The sequence below is a fragment of the Mustela erminea genome, chromosome 9 (assembly GCF_009829155.1).
Source record: "Mustela erminea isolate mMusErm1 chromosome 9, mMusErm1.Pri, whole genome shotgun sequence".
Lineage (NCBI taxonomy): Eukaryota > Metazoa > Chordata > Mammalia > Carnivora > Mustelidae > Mustela > Mustela erminea.
In genome coordinates, this window is record NC_045622.1 from 7,447,177 (window position 1) to 7,462,005 (window position 14,829).

The 14,829-nt window shown below is 38.8% G+C and overlaps 1 protein-coding gene across 5 annotated transcripts in view; it reads right to left on the reverse strand.

Moving 5' to 3' along the window:
* Positions 1–773: 773 nt before the first annotated feature.
* ARHGAP20 (Rho GTPase activating protein 20) overlaps positions 774–14,829 on the reverse strand; it is a 128,570-nt gene continuing 114,514 nt past the window's right edge. For all 5 annotated transcript variants that reach the window (XM_032356729.1, XM_032356725.1, XM_032356726.1 and 2 more), the window contains 5 exons: positions 13,888–14,049; positions 10,193–10,302; positions 7,763–7,952; positions 6,089–6,203; positions 774–5,009 (listed from right to left, as the gene is read on the reverse strand). In XM_032356729.1, coding sequence (XP_032212620.1) covers positions 3,154–5,009; positions 6,089–6,203; positions 7,763–7,952; positions 10,193–10,302; positions 13,888–14,049 — 2,433 coding nt within the window. In that variant the 3' untranslated portion in view covers positions 774–3,153. The remainder of the gene's footprint in view (positions 5,010–6,088; positions 6,204–7,762; positions 7,953–10,192; positions 10,303–13,887; positions 14,050–14,829) is intronic.

The following is a 14,829-nucleotide window of genomic DNA, read 5'->3' on the forward strand; positions in this document are numbered from 1 at the left end:
ATGTGAGATAATTCCTTGAATCTAGTGTTTTTAGTCGGTTTAGACTCCTTTTTAGCAGCAAAATTATTTTTTTATTTCTGTAAAATTTAGAAAGACATTAACATCAGTGTCTCTGTACATTGCCTAAATATAATCAGTGACATTTCTGACAGTGGGGTTGCTAGTCTTCAGTATTCTATTAAAGCAAATCATTTTTTCTGGACTAAGCTAGTTTTTATTTTTGAGTTTCTTTGAAATGGTTGTTAAACTTACACAGAGTGAAACCTCAGTGGATTTTGAAAAGGCAAATAAGCAGCAGCCATGAAAAATCAGTAACATTTAGTGAGTTTAGATGACCTTACAAGTATTGATGTGTTGGGGTGTCTGAATCCAGATATCTTGGAATGGCTGGATGTGTCTGGGATCAACTGGGTACTCTGGTACTCTGACTCAAATTTAGATAAGAAAATCATACAATCAATCAAACAGAGTTAATGGTTCTCCTGATATGAGAATATAGACTATATCTGATTCTAGGAGCAAAACAAAATCATAATGTCTAATAAAATGAAGACTATGTGTCTAAAGCATGACTTGTTTGGTAAATGATAAGATTAGGAAAATACAGAAGAAAAAAAAGCCCTCTTTTTCTAGAGAGAATCACCATGATCTAGGACTAAAAGTTCAAAGTTCCAATTCAATATTAAATACATTTTATAAAATTTTCAATGTTAAGCAAAGACTGGGTTCATTAACTAAAACAATTCTACAAAAGGGCAATATTGCTCTGATGGGATCATTAATTCTACAGATTTTTTTTATTTAATAGACAGCATGGACTTCATACATATCCATTTTCAGTGCTTTGAAAACCAAACAACTTTAAAAGTTAGCAGCAGTTTCTGCAAGTACAAAAATACACATTTATTACATTACATATGGTAGTAAAATTTGTCAAGATATATTATACAAACTCAAAGCATTTTAGATAAAGCATCAGTCTAATATATTATAGATTGACAGAGTATAATAAAATGACATGTCGTCTTTCTTCCAATCATACAATATAATACATTACAGCAATATTAACAAACTATTCACATTAAGTATTACAGGAGCATCTAGGGGAACACAGAGAAGAGGAATGGTTATGGAAAACCTCAGCATCTATTTTCTTCTATGCTTCAAACTGGGTGAATAATTTTCTACCCACCCAGATGAAAGAAAAAAGGAGAGAACTATTATTTTGCTAAGTGGAGAAACAACTTCTTCCAGAACGACACTCCAAGCCGTAAGAACTTTATTCACATCTTGCAGTTCTGACAGTAGTATGCCCGAAGGGTAAGGGGAGGAACTTCCTGTTACCTTTATATATTAAATCACAAAAGATGCATATGGGCACTCAGGAATCTAAGCATAGAGTGGCTGTTTATAAGGTAAAACTGACTTCACATCTGTGACTGAGATGGCCAGTGTCATGAAGGAGCTCTTGGAACACAGAGTTCTGAGAGTTAATTACAATGCGTAGGGCCAACACGGCCATGTTCCTTAGAGGTAGGTAGCACCTGTAGCTAATACTGAAAGGACTTCTACTTTACAGAAAACATTATTATTATTATTTTTTCTATAACTCAGAAATTCAACCTTTAGGACAACAGGGAAAGAACATTTGACACGAAAGTTTCCTGGTGGCTAAGAAAAATAATTTGGTATAAATTAGTGGGAGAAAGGACGGTGAACTAAAGAGGCCAAATGGTTTCTAAGCAACTTCTTCCAAGTAAGTAGTTAAAGTGAAGGAAGATGCACATCCTTTCCTGATTCTATTCCTTCTCACTGGCTGGTGAGGCCTAATCATCCATGGAGATAACTCAGGGGATGTAGTGGTATAACCTTTAAGGCAAGGGAGGGGAGAAAAATTCATGGATAGCAGACAAACTAATGGGATATAAACCATGAATCATCTGGGACAAAAATACGTAAAACTTCCAGAGGTGAGAAAATCCAAAACCAATGATGGTCTGAGAAGGCCTGACTGCTGATTGGTGGGCGTTTCATTCTGTGACTCTTTTATAACCTGCCAACTTTAAAATTACTCTTTCAACTGCCAATGACAATTAGAAAAGGGACGATGTATCAGTAAGTTTTTTCTGGCTGGGTAATCTAAGAGACAGGGCTGTAGAAAAACATTTTTTTTTTTCAACAAAGACGAGCCATACTTTGGTCACATGTTGGCAACAACTTCGTGTAATAGAGATAGAGAGAGGACTGGTGTTGCAATCTTTTCCTCTGTACCAGGAGAGTCAATGCTGTCAGGAGGTCACCTTCTAATAGCAAAAGTTGCATTTCTGGAGAATGCTCTTAGCACAGGCACCTCTGAAAAGGATACTGAAATAAGCAACATTTTCTTCTCTCTCCTCACAGATCTACTTCCTGGAGCCTTTGTATAGTAGTGGAACACCAATGGAAAAATCAATCAATGAATACAACCAATGAATAAACTATGATACTCATGGCTCTTGAATTATTCTAGTCTACGCCACTGTAGCTGCATCGATGGGCTGATTCCTGGAATCTTCCTGTGAAGGCACATGACTACAGAACATCACAGAAATACCTACTGGCTTGGATTCAGAGGAATGTTTTACATGATTTCCTTCATTACTGGACATGCTTTCTCTTTTTAAAAGATACTTTGATTAGTGGCATTTTTCTTGCGTAGTTATTAAAAACATTCTATGGAATGTGGCTGTTTCTCTACACCCACCCCGCCTCTCCACAATCCTTATTCTTCACTTAGGATATCCTGGCCTTTTCAGTGTACTAATCTCATATAAGGCATGTTTTCTCTACAGAAGATGTTTTCTCTGGCTCTCTGCTAGTCATCTCCAAAAACATGGGAGAGGACAAATCCCTTGCTTTAATAAGGAAAAGCCTCCCAAACAGATGATGAAATTTTTTAGTCTAAACTTTCTGCCAAATGGTCTCAGTAAAGAAAATTACTTTGTTGTCCTAAGTATTAGCAGTGATTATCCTTATGCTACCCATCCCATGTATTTATACAAAGGGGTCATAATAATCTTGTCTTTATATTATTATTAGCCCAGTTTCTGTTCTTGTAGACATCAGATTCTTAGACTTGTCTCTCTTCTTGTACACATCACATTCTTACTGTGGTTAAATGTCTTTGGCTAATTGTAGGTCCCCAGTATCACAAACCACTGTAGGCCCTGAGTCTGGGCTAGACAGATCATCCACAGACAAAGAGCCGGGTAAGGATCTCTTACAACGCAAAGTACCAGGGGAGCACTGCTCATTATTCTCTCCGTCCTGGTGGGACTTCACACAAAGCTTGAGTCCGTCCTCCACTAGGCTGAATGGAGAGCTACAGTGTCTCCCTGAGTCCTGGCTGGAGTAAGAACTGTACCACTGGGCTGTTTGCACAGTTCCAAATTCTTCAGGTACCCTTTGGGGCATGTCTTTCTGTCTCTCTTGTAGTGGGTTGGCTTCTGAAATACCAGGAGCATGTGGAGGTGGCTCTGTGGGTCCTTTTAGAGAACTTACTTTCTTTTCTTCTGGTCTGGATGCTCTTGCCTTCTTTTTGAGGGACCAGTTTTTCAAACTGGCCACACCATTTCTCAACCATGTGCTTGGGTGAAGAGTTACAGAGTGTATCTGTGAATGCCATTCTACAGTATCCTTTCTCGTATAAGCCAGGTGGCTGCTGGCCTGCCCTGATGAGGGACCAGGAGTTGCAGAAATGAGGCTGGAATTGCTAAAATCAGAAGAAAGCTCGTCTTGTTTTCTTTGAGCTTGAAAAGTGCAATCTATTGGAGAGGAAGTTTCAGTGGGGGTAAACACAGAGTGTTCAGAAATCTGAGAAAAAGCGCTGTCTTGGGAGCTCACTGATGAGCCAGATGGGGAAGTGCCTGGAGAGGACAGGCTGGAATAGCTAGTCCTTGGGCAGATATTTAATCTCGGGGGTAAACCCTTCTCTGTGTTTTGGTTTGTGCCACTACTCTTGCCCACTTCAATCCCCATGACCAAACTCTGATTAATGAGCTTTTGCCCCTCCATTTGCAATGATTTGTGCCGCTGGAGATAATCTTCCTCTCCATGCAAGAGACCAGCTTCATAGCTAGTTTTATGTTGTTTCTTTGAATACATTCCCCTGAGATAGGTCAGTTTGCAGTGCTGGTCATCCATGTTGGGCTCTGAGCAGCGCCGGTGCCGCCTCGAAGTCTTGAGAGCATCTGCTGTGTGTGGTGGGGAGTATCCTGATGTAGCTGCACCAAAGGGCTGGTTCCCGGTATGATCCTGTGAGGACATGTGACTACAAGATGCCACAGAAATGGCCACTGGCTTGGATTTAGAAAAAAGTTTCACGTGATTTCCTTCATTCCCGGATAAGCTTTTCTTCTTAACATTTTTATTAGTGGCATTTTTCTTGCTCTCAGTGCCTTCGACTAAACCATGTTTAAAATATGTCTTACCCTCTTCCTGGAGGGGTTGATTCTGCTTCAGATAATCCTCATCTTTTTGTGAGAGAATTGCATCACAGCTGGACTTGCGTAGCTTTTTCTGATAAAATTCCCTGAGATAGGAAAGCTTAGAATCTAGATAATCGATGCTGGGCTCTGAGCAGCGCCGGTGTCGCCTCAGGCTTTTTGGAACATCTGCTGCAGCTGTGGACAGGTAGCTGGGTGTGCTCAGGCCAGATGCAGCCCTGGCATGGTCACGCAGCGGGACCTTTGCATACACTACTGCCACATTCGCTGGCTTGGATTCAAGAGGCCGTTCCATTTGAATGTCTTCATCTTTAGAACGGTCCAAGTCAAAGTCGCTTAGGGTTAAAAGGCCTTCCACCTCAGGCTGGTCGAGGTCATAGTCACTGAGGGTTAATACGGAGTCCATGCTTCTGCTACCCTGACCAAGTTTCTTTACCAAGTCACTACAGGGAGCATCGACGTCCTCATTTAGCTCATTTTCCAAGCTGTCATAGGAGGAATCATTCAGTTGGAAGCAAGAGATATCTGTCAAAAAATCAAACCACAATTAACATTTTTACTTACCAAAAATACATGCTGCCTTAAAAAAAAATCTCTAGTACTTAGTTTAATTTTCTTTTCATAAAGATTGTTCAGATTCCTACTCTTAGAAAGGATCTTTCAGTCTCCCCAGAATTTTAAAAAAAAAATGTTGAGTATACCGAATTTATCTCAGTTCTTGAAGAAAAAGGCTTTCTTAATTAAGGTCTCTTCAAAGCAATGAGGACATGTTAATATCAAGAAATGGTCCAAAATATAAAGGAATGAATGCCAGGTATATGCAGGTTCATGACTGCGGGTGAGCAGTTTGATCTCAGAGGAACCATTTATGAACCCAAGCTCTTCAGTGTTTGCTACTTTAATCTTTACAATAATCATAAAAGTGAGACATTATGTTATCCACATTTATTGATTAAGATAATGATGTTCAGGGGCATAGAATGGTTATACAAAACCACAAATAACGAATCACTGAAAACTACACCAAAAACTAATGATGAGCTATATACTGGCTAATTGAATTAAAAAAAAAAAAAAAAAAAAAAAGAATTGGTCAAAGATAACTAGTAATTGGTGGTCCAGGAATCTGTATTCTGGAAGGCTGATTGGTTTCAAAGTCCCCCCTGGCCCCATAGTACTAGTGGTTTCTACACTGTTCCACAGCATGAAGTATCTTGAGGGCCACTCAGAGGAAGGAGAGTGGGGAGAAGCCCAGGCCTGCCCCCACCTCTTTAGGACATCTTACTCTAATTTCAGCCACAGCAGTTCTACTACACATGTTAGGGATCTCTGTAAAGATATTTTTAAAAGAAGTTTAAAAACATAACATAAGATGCTTCTGGAAGTTCTGGACCTCATCTTACATATTTCTTAACCCCACCACACTGTTAACATAACCTGACCTATTAGCAGGTCACGCAAGGAGGAGCAGAAACCCTAGGCCCATGACTGAGGTCAGAGGCTTCCTTCACTGAGCTGCGGCAGGCCCCAGGACACTGTCCCAGCATCTTCACTCACACATGCCTGTTTCTCACAAAAACCAATCCAATTATTATTCACAATACCTGAGGCATTCTCTCTAGTATCACATCTCACTGAAACCTGTCCCAAGAGGGAAGTGATTTCTTCTCCAAATATCCTACAGCAATTTTCAATCAGAAATTGTATAAGCAGAGAAACCTGCATGAAAAAGGACAAAAAGAAAGTGCTACTTTTCATATAGTCTCTAAAGCACATTTCATATATAAATCCTGATCTTACTAAAAGTGAAAAAGAATCTTGAGAAAAATTCATGTATGCTTTAAAAATACACAAAACAGTTCCTCCTAAAAAAACCATGATACTTGCAAGAGTAGTTTGGGTGTAGAAATCAATTTTATTTGGTGCACTAAAGTTCCCTGTGGCCTTAGCTCAATGTTAACATTTTTATACTAATGCTACATCTTTAAAATTAGGGTAACTTGGGGCCCCTGGGTGGTGCAGTTGGTTAATAAGCATCCGACTCTTGATTTTGGCACCGGTCATGAACTCAGGGCTGTGAGGCTGAGCCCCACACTGTGCTCTTCACTCAGCATGAAGTCTGCTTAAGATTCTCTCTCTCCCTCTGTCCCTCTCCCTGTTCTCTTTTAAATACATAAAATTTAAAAACATAAAATTAGGCTAACTTAAAGAATTCTCTCTAGGGCATTTGGGGTAAAGAAATAAACTTGCTTATTAAAATTCATGAGGTATCATTAGATAAAGACTTATGAAATATATTTCACATGTAAAAGGCAGTTGTCATAAGTGTGGGAAGTGGGCATCCTCTGTGGGTTCCCCTGTGAAGTAGGAAATAGAGCTAGAGAGAAAACTTGCATTTTGCCTCATTAGTCTTTACCTATGCAGTTCCTTCCCTTAGACTCCCTGGAAAAGGTGGGGTTGGAGGTAAGATTTTACGAGAAAGCTCCGTGCCTCCACTGAGATGTATTGGGATGTGTCCTTGGTTTCCTTGCCCCAGCAGCTGAGGCGAAGGAACAGGCAGAGTGTTGGGAGGTATGAGAACTAATATCCCTAAGCCCCATATTAGCTAGCAGGCTCTAGAAGGGTGTGATTTCAAGTAACCGCTGCCTGAAGTAGGTATCAACACCACCTCCATTTTTTTTTTAAAGACTTTATTTATTTGACAGACAGAGATCACAAGTAGGCAGAGAAGCAGGTAGAGAGAGAGGAGGAAGCAGGCTCCCTGCTGAGCAGAGAGCCCGATGTGGGGCTCGATCCCAGGACCCTGGGATCATGACCTGAGCCGAAGGCATAGGCTTTAACTCACTGAGCCACCCAGGCGTCCCACCACCTCCATTTTTTAGATGAGGAAACTGGATCAACAGAACTAATTTTATCCAAGATTGTACATCTGGCAAGTTTGGAGCTGAAGAATGATCCTTGGCTTGTCTAAGTCCAAAGTCCTTCTTTTTTATTTAAATCATATCATTTTCTTTCGTGTAACTCTAAGGTTTAAGTCAGCCATAGTGTTTTGCCTACTTGAAGGGAGAAGAGAAGTAACCCAGAACTGCTATCACTGTTTTGCTCAAGAAAGTACCTTTCTATAATCTACCAGGGTAGGATAAACTCAATACACTCAAATTTCTAAGGAGGTATATTTAAGTTATTCCAGAAAACGTCTTTCAGAATTAATACCCTGAATTTAAGGTTCAAAATGGGGACTTAGTCCCCCAGGGCATAAAAATGAAAAACTTCATTACCTTTTTTGTAAATTCATTTTCTAGTTCTGGGCTGGAGGAAGTAGGAGGCCAAAGAATGCTTGGAGCAATGCACACGGCCAAATTAAATGCAGTCATCTGATTGGACGAGGAATGCTGCTCAATGTTGTATAATATCCCAAAAAGATACCTTAGGAGAACAACGTTGGCTCTTGGAAGTTGGTCTAATAGCCTAAAGACAGAAAAATGCACTCTTTAAGAAAGACATTTCATAAAAAACTTGTGTAGATAAGCAACGCTTGCTTTTCATGGGAAACCATGCAAAGAAAGAACACAGTTCAGATATGCAAGAATTTCAGTTTCTATGGTACATGCAACTTAGGAACTGCCTTACAGAAAGAATGGAAACATGGATGGGGGATTTACTTATTTATTTTGTACACTGTCTTCACAACCCAATGAAGATGAAAAATAATGCAGAAAAATGGCTTGTAAAAAATGCTGACTGCCTGAAATATATACCTGAAATTAATGCAATGTGTTTTAACTTAGGCCAATCCTGTAACGTTTCAGAATATTCTCAACCAAGCCTCCCCCAAAAAGCTTTTTGATGAAATTAAACAATAATTAAATTTTAGTGGTTCTTTATTTCTCAGTAGCAATACAGGAATTCTATCTCTTGGTGAGAACCCAAACCTCAACTATTAAGACTTTTAGGTCCATTCTGAGAGCTTATGTTCTGCTCTATCACCTTGGGGTCAATTTTGTCCCAAACTTCTTTTTATGCTGGTATCACTCTCATATATAAGTCAAGCTTACAACAGTACATTTCCTACTGTTCCTATTTTGTAATTGACAGGGGATTTTAAAATTATTATTCATTGAAAATTATATGAGCTACTATCCAGAAAAAAGACATATACGTTGATGATCATGGTTGTTTCTTTTCAACAAAAGTCTGCAACCTGGGAGGGAAAATAAGGTAACGTGACTCTTGCTGCATAAACAGCACAAAGGCACTTCTTCAGGGTGATGGACTGACACTGTTTCGTAAGGTTTCATAAGGACAAATTATAAGAGATATTGAAATAAACTAAGAGATTACTGAGTGTGTTTAATGGAAAGTAAGGTGCTGTCTAGCATATTCTTCTGGGTTATCTTGATTCCCTAGGGGCCCTATATCTTTGAGCTATTCTACATCTCTGTAAATTGCAGACTACTGATAGCACTACATTTAACACTTGTCCATAGATTTGAAAATTCTGTCTGGTGGAGAGACATATGATTTACTGTTCCCCTTCATGCTCCAGTAAAAAAAGCCAGTTTTGTGTCTATGTGTAAAATCATTTCAGCATTTCTGAAGCAACTATGGATGTTGTAGTAGTTTGAAGTCTCCTTCGAACTGGTGGTAACATCCAACTGGTTCTCTCATTAATTAGAGATTTAAATAAAAATTTTTGTATTGTTCATTTTATATTTGAATGAGTCTTAATTTTACTTTTTTTTTTAAAAAAAAATCATCCTTTAACAGTTTGTAGGATACACAGTTTTAGACAATGAGCAACAATGCAGAGAAACTGGCTTCTACCTAATCATAATGGAAGCACAGATAGTATGTGTGACTTGGCTTTGATTTCTGGTGTCTTCAACGGTTGTAATATGTTCTACTGACAAAAGGTGTCTACCGATAGTGTATAGATAATAATTCATATTTGAAAGTTGCTCAAGAAAAAAATTGTACTAAACAAGCCTATGCAGATAAATGATACTAGGATTCTTGGGTTTTTACAGAACTGGGAGTACTGCCTTTTGTTAATGGACACTTCTTTCCAGTTCTCGTATAATGCAGGAAACAGTGAATTTGGGTGGTGAGTTCTGCCAGCAATCTCCATTTGCACGAGAATAGACAATGCATTCTTTGTGATAGGACAGGCTTTTTCCTTGACACTTTTCAATAGTTAAACAATGTCTCTGCAGTACCTCCTCCATATCTCTTTCGTAGCACTGATCTGCTATACCTATAATCCTTGGTTTATCTATCTACTCTACTAAGACAGTCAGTTCCTGAAGGGGAGGGAATTTTCTCTGTTTGAATTTAGTTGCTGAATGAGATAGACAAAGAGCTATAGGTTTAGTTAAGTATTTACCAAAATTAAGATCATAAATTGTAGATTGAGTCTAGTTATTAGTTTAATGAGTTTCAGCTCCTATCAGATTCAGATATACAGGAGGTGTACAATGCTCAAGTATTCCACGTTAATAAGATTAGGGAAAAACAATAATAACAATGATAGTAGCTAGCATAAATCTATTTTTATTTTATTTTTTATTTTTTTAAAATTTTTCATAAATCTATTTTTAAACTGGTCTTCATGGATATGGCTTTGTGAGAGTCATCATTACTTGAGTCGACAAGCTTATAAAAGTTTTTTTTTAAGTATTTTTGAGACATGACTAAATTAGAATAATTACCTTTGAATTGTATTTATTTTCTCTTCATCATTTCCTTGATCCATGACACAGACCCAATGGTCATAGAGATCTGATGAAAAAATACTTCCTGGAATATTTCGTAGAAAATCCTTTTACAGAAGGAAAATAAATATTTTAAGTCATTATTCTCATGCTATATATGTACTGGGGAAATAAAAAAGCAAACATTTTGTTGAAAAGTTAAGTCCTCCTTTTTTTGGAATACATGGAGCTCTGTGCCAACTCTCCACTATTGTGTGCACATAGAAACACAGGCTTTGATTTTTTTCTAACAAAAACCAGAGGGAAACTGGAGTCTGGGGTACAGTGGGAAAGATAACGACAACCTCTTTGGGCTGGAATTTCGTTTGTGTAGGTTTTAACCAACTAGTACAACATGACAGGGTCTAGCAAACCAACCCAAGTCCTTTTTTTCTGCTCTCAAATCACCCATTCAAAGAAACACACTAAGACATTTGTGAGGTTCCTAATGTAATAGTCACTCATTTGGTCATTCTACACATAATTGCTCTAATATGCCAGGGACGGTTGAGGGGCTGGGGACAGAGAAGTGAGTAAAACAAAGTCTCTGTCATTTTGGAACTTTATATTCCAGTGGCATTGGTGAAAACTCCATCCAGAGGTGAAACTCGGAGTTTCTCCTGGCATTCCCCTCATATAATGGGGATGGGGGAGGAAGCATTCAAGGCTATGTATGTCTGGGCTCTGGGGGTCTGGGACAGCACCCACATGCCTGACACACACTTAACAGTGTGCCCGGTACATTATCCTCTGAGACCCTAGTCTGCTGAGACTGCTGGTGGGGCTGGGTGTGGGGAAACCAGACCATATCACAAATAGGATATGATCAAGGGTATTTGATTTTTGTTTATAAAAAGCATAAAAACAAATTAAATTTGGTCCTGGTCCTATATTCATTTGTGATCTAGGCCAACTCTCTCTGTTGCTTAGGCTTGGTGCTAACAAGGCCAGGCTTGCAAAGGCTGATCTCTACCTCAGTGACGATTAGGCAGGAAAAAACTCAATCTCAGGTCTAAGCACTGTACTCATGGTCTTGCAAGTTCTTGCTTACAACATGGAGGCAGGTGAAAGTCTGCAGTTGCTCAGTTTTAACTCTTGCTGGAGAACCCAGTCAACAACTTTACCTATGTGCCTTACAGACGGCAACACACAACCCGTTAGTCTTGTGTTCTGTCTCTATCACTACTCGGGAAGCTGTGGCATCTGACTGTTAGGCTCTGCTGACTAGTTGTGCATCTTCTCCAGTATGAGCTCCCCCAGGGCAGGGACAGAACCCACCTTCTTCTCTGTATACCTGAATGCCACACACAGTCCCAGACAAAGTTGGCAGAGGTCATTACTGAACTGGTGCTATTTTTTCCATGGCCACACATTGATGAGGAACAAGGTAAGGCCAACGAACCGTAACTGAGATTTTTAAGATAACTTAAAACACCTCTTTGTAGTCATGTCACCTGTTACCATAAATTTTTTTTAGAGCAGTTAACAAGTAGGAAGAGATTGCTTCAAAGTCTCTCTCTGTTCTATTATTTCTTCTGTAGAAATGTACCTAGATACTTGTAATTGAGATGTGTCATCACAAAAGTCATCTACTTTTGGGTAGCGCTATTACATTTTCATAATTCCGAACTAATTTTAGTTGCTGCACCTACTTTAAAAGTCAGATTTAGAAGAGGCAAAATTTGTTATTTCGAAGTGGGACAATGACAATAGTTCTCTTTTTAAATCTCAGTGGGAAACATACTTATGATCTGTCTTGAAGAAAAACATCATTAAATCTTAAACCTACACTTGAAAGATAATAACTCGTAACATCTCAATGAACTCTCCACAGCTGGAATAACAAGTTACGAAATACAACCACCGTCACAGCTGAGAAAGGATGTGAGCTCTGGTTCTGAATTACAATCACCAGCTCACAGCACTCAACTGAAAGCCTCTTCCCTTCCAAGAGCAGAGCCCAGGTCATCAGCAGAACTCCCAAATTAATTTGAGATGAGATTCCTGTAGGATCAAAAATGAACTTTTCCTTAAAGGTCTAATGGATCAAAGTTACAGTGTCTCAAGCAATTTTCTTCCCATAACAGTTTGAACAGTTAGGCTTGTATTTAAGCAAAACCAGCATAAGTAAAAAAATTAAAGGAAAACTTAAGTACCACTTCCAGATAGTCTTAAACACAAGAAACAAAACAAACCAGAAGCTCAAAAACTTTTGGCAAAAAGTATCTTCTTTCCTGCAACCACTGGGAAGAAATGAGAGTAACACACAGTTACATGATTACAAAACTTCAATTATTTGAAACCCATTTAACCAGATTTTTCAATCATTTGTCTTTTGATATTTTTGGACCAGTGATATTTCTGCAATTTGAAATATAATTTGACTCCTCTAGAAGCATGTTTCTCGATAATAATCTCAAAAATTTAGTATAAAATTTTAAATGTGGTGCTATGAAGAATAGCATAGTAAGGAAAATTTTCTAAAATGTAGGCTTTTAACTTTTTAAATTAAGAGATAGGAAAAAGCCTAATTATATAAAGAAAAAAGGGAAAATTCATTATGCATATATATACTAGACATACATTTGGCTAAGCACACTGTACATATCTTTCTTGTATTTCAGGACAGAAGAGTAGTCACAAATCCTTTGCAAAACAGATAAAATGAGCCTAGCTCCAGCTCTCTGATTGTTTTTGACTGATACATTATTGCAAAAGTCTACAGCAGGGGTTAAGAGCAGAAGTGGCTCATTTGCCAGGAAACATCTGATTATCCATTAAGTCATGAAGGAAGATTCTGTAAGCAGCTGAACAGGAGGAGGGACACGGAAGGGTCATCTCCACCACGTTTTCCTCCACCCCTTGCCCTGGTGCTTTCCAGCTGGGCTGGGAGATGGGAGCCCGAGACCGGTCTGCAGAAGCTATAGCTGGGGTGGTACTGACTCTAGATTTTTAAAACATGTGAGGCATTTGCAAGAATGTGGGGAGGAAAACATTTTAGAGGAGTTCTAACTCAACTATGGGTGTGAGTTAAGTAACCAAGGGGCAAAGGGTAAGTAAAAACCATAAAAAAGTGCCAAATGCGGTAAGGGTTTTATAAAAGACCCAGATGCTGGAGTCATTCCTACTCTGCTTTTACTTTAGAAAGGCACCAGGGGACAGGGGAAGGCATGATGATTGTATAAGTGAATGGAATTTTCAGTGATCTCTGTGAGCAATTTTTTGTTTTAGTTGTTAGGCAAATGTTTATTATGGTAAACTCTGTTTCAAAGTTTAATACAAGTTTATTTTGAAAATTTGCCTTTATTAGGAAGGATGTTTATTTTGGTAAATATGCGGTGCGTGCTTTGACTATTTGTAATTTAATTTAATTTTTTTTTTTTCTTTTGTATGAGGTGGCAGAATGAAGATGAGAGTGGTGTGGGACAAAAAAATTCAAAAAGCATTTCTGGCTTGCTATATCGTTGGCAAGGGCTTTTAAAGACCTATGTTGATTTTGTGAAGTGATTTTTGATTTTTTTTTTTTTTAACACTTTTTAGATTCTAAATCCATTATGGTTCTTTGCAGCTGGTAAAAATGTTGTAATGAGAGAAACCAGTTGTCTCCTCCCAGAGCTACACTGTGGGGTAGATGAAGGGAGAACCTTTCCTACCTTCAAGACAGATGCTATCACAAAAACAGATTCACAGTCTAGGTGTACTTCAACTCCAGAATTCAGTTTTTCTTTTAGCTCTCTGCAGGATTTCACATTGGCCGATTGTCTGAAGATCCCTTTTGTGAGGGGTCCTTTTTGATTAAGAAAGAAAAGCATATCCTATAAGGAAGCAAAGGAAAAAACCAAAATGGCACTTCACAGATACAAGCAGGGGAAGACACACTTGCCCTCTCTGGCCACCAGCGGCTAGGGTGTCCCAGGGGAAAAGCACTGGAGGAGGGGCTGTAACTTGGACTGAAGTCAGTTTGTGTTTTGGTATCTCTAAATCTCTTCCCCTACTTATTCTTGCTATATTCAGCATCTAAAACATTTTACTTTAATGAGACTATCTTTTGTGTTTAAAATCGTATTTCTCTGACTGTTTTAAGGTCCCTATAAACTTGCCTCCCTCCTTCCCTTACTCCTCTTTTCCTATTATTCTCTAATGTGGACTCTTTCCACCAAATATGGACTCTTTCCTCCAAATATGGAAATATTCTTGCCAGACTCATTCTCCATTTGCTTGTCTTTCTTTTTATGTGACTCCATAACACATTCTACTTCCTGCATTTACTTCGTTCTTTGAAAATCAGGCTAAAAAAATCACCTCTTCCAGGAAGTTTTCTCCGCTGCATTGTGATCAGTCTTTCATTTAGTTTTCTTTCTAGCAAAGAAATGTCCTTTGCTTGTGGTGTAGGAAGGAGAATGGGTGTTGGGGAGCAACGCATGTGATCTGAAACCTGGTTATGGCATATATTTACTCTGTGACCTCTAGTAAACTTGAGACTTTTAAAATTTGTAAAGTAGGGCTGATGGTAGTGATAAGTGCTCAGTGTACTGTGGAGGGTGAGCATGACGATGGTGAGGCCAGTGGGCAGCCCATGTCACAGCACGATGTAG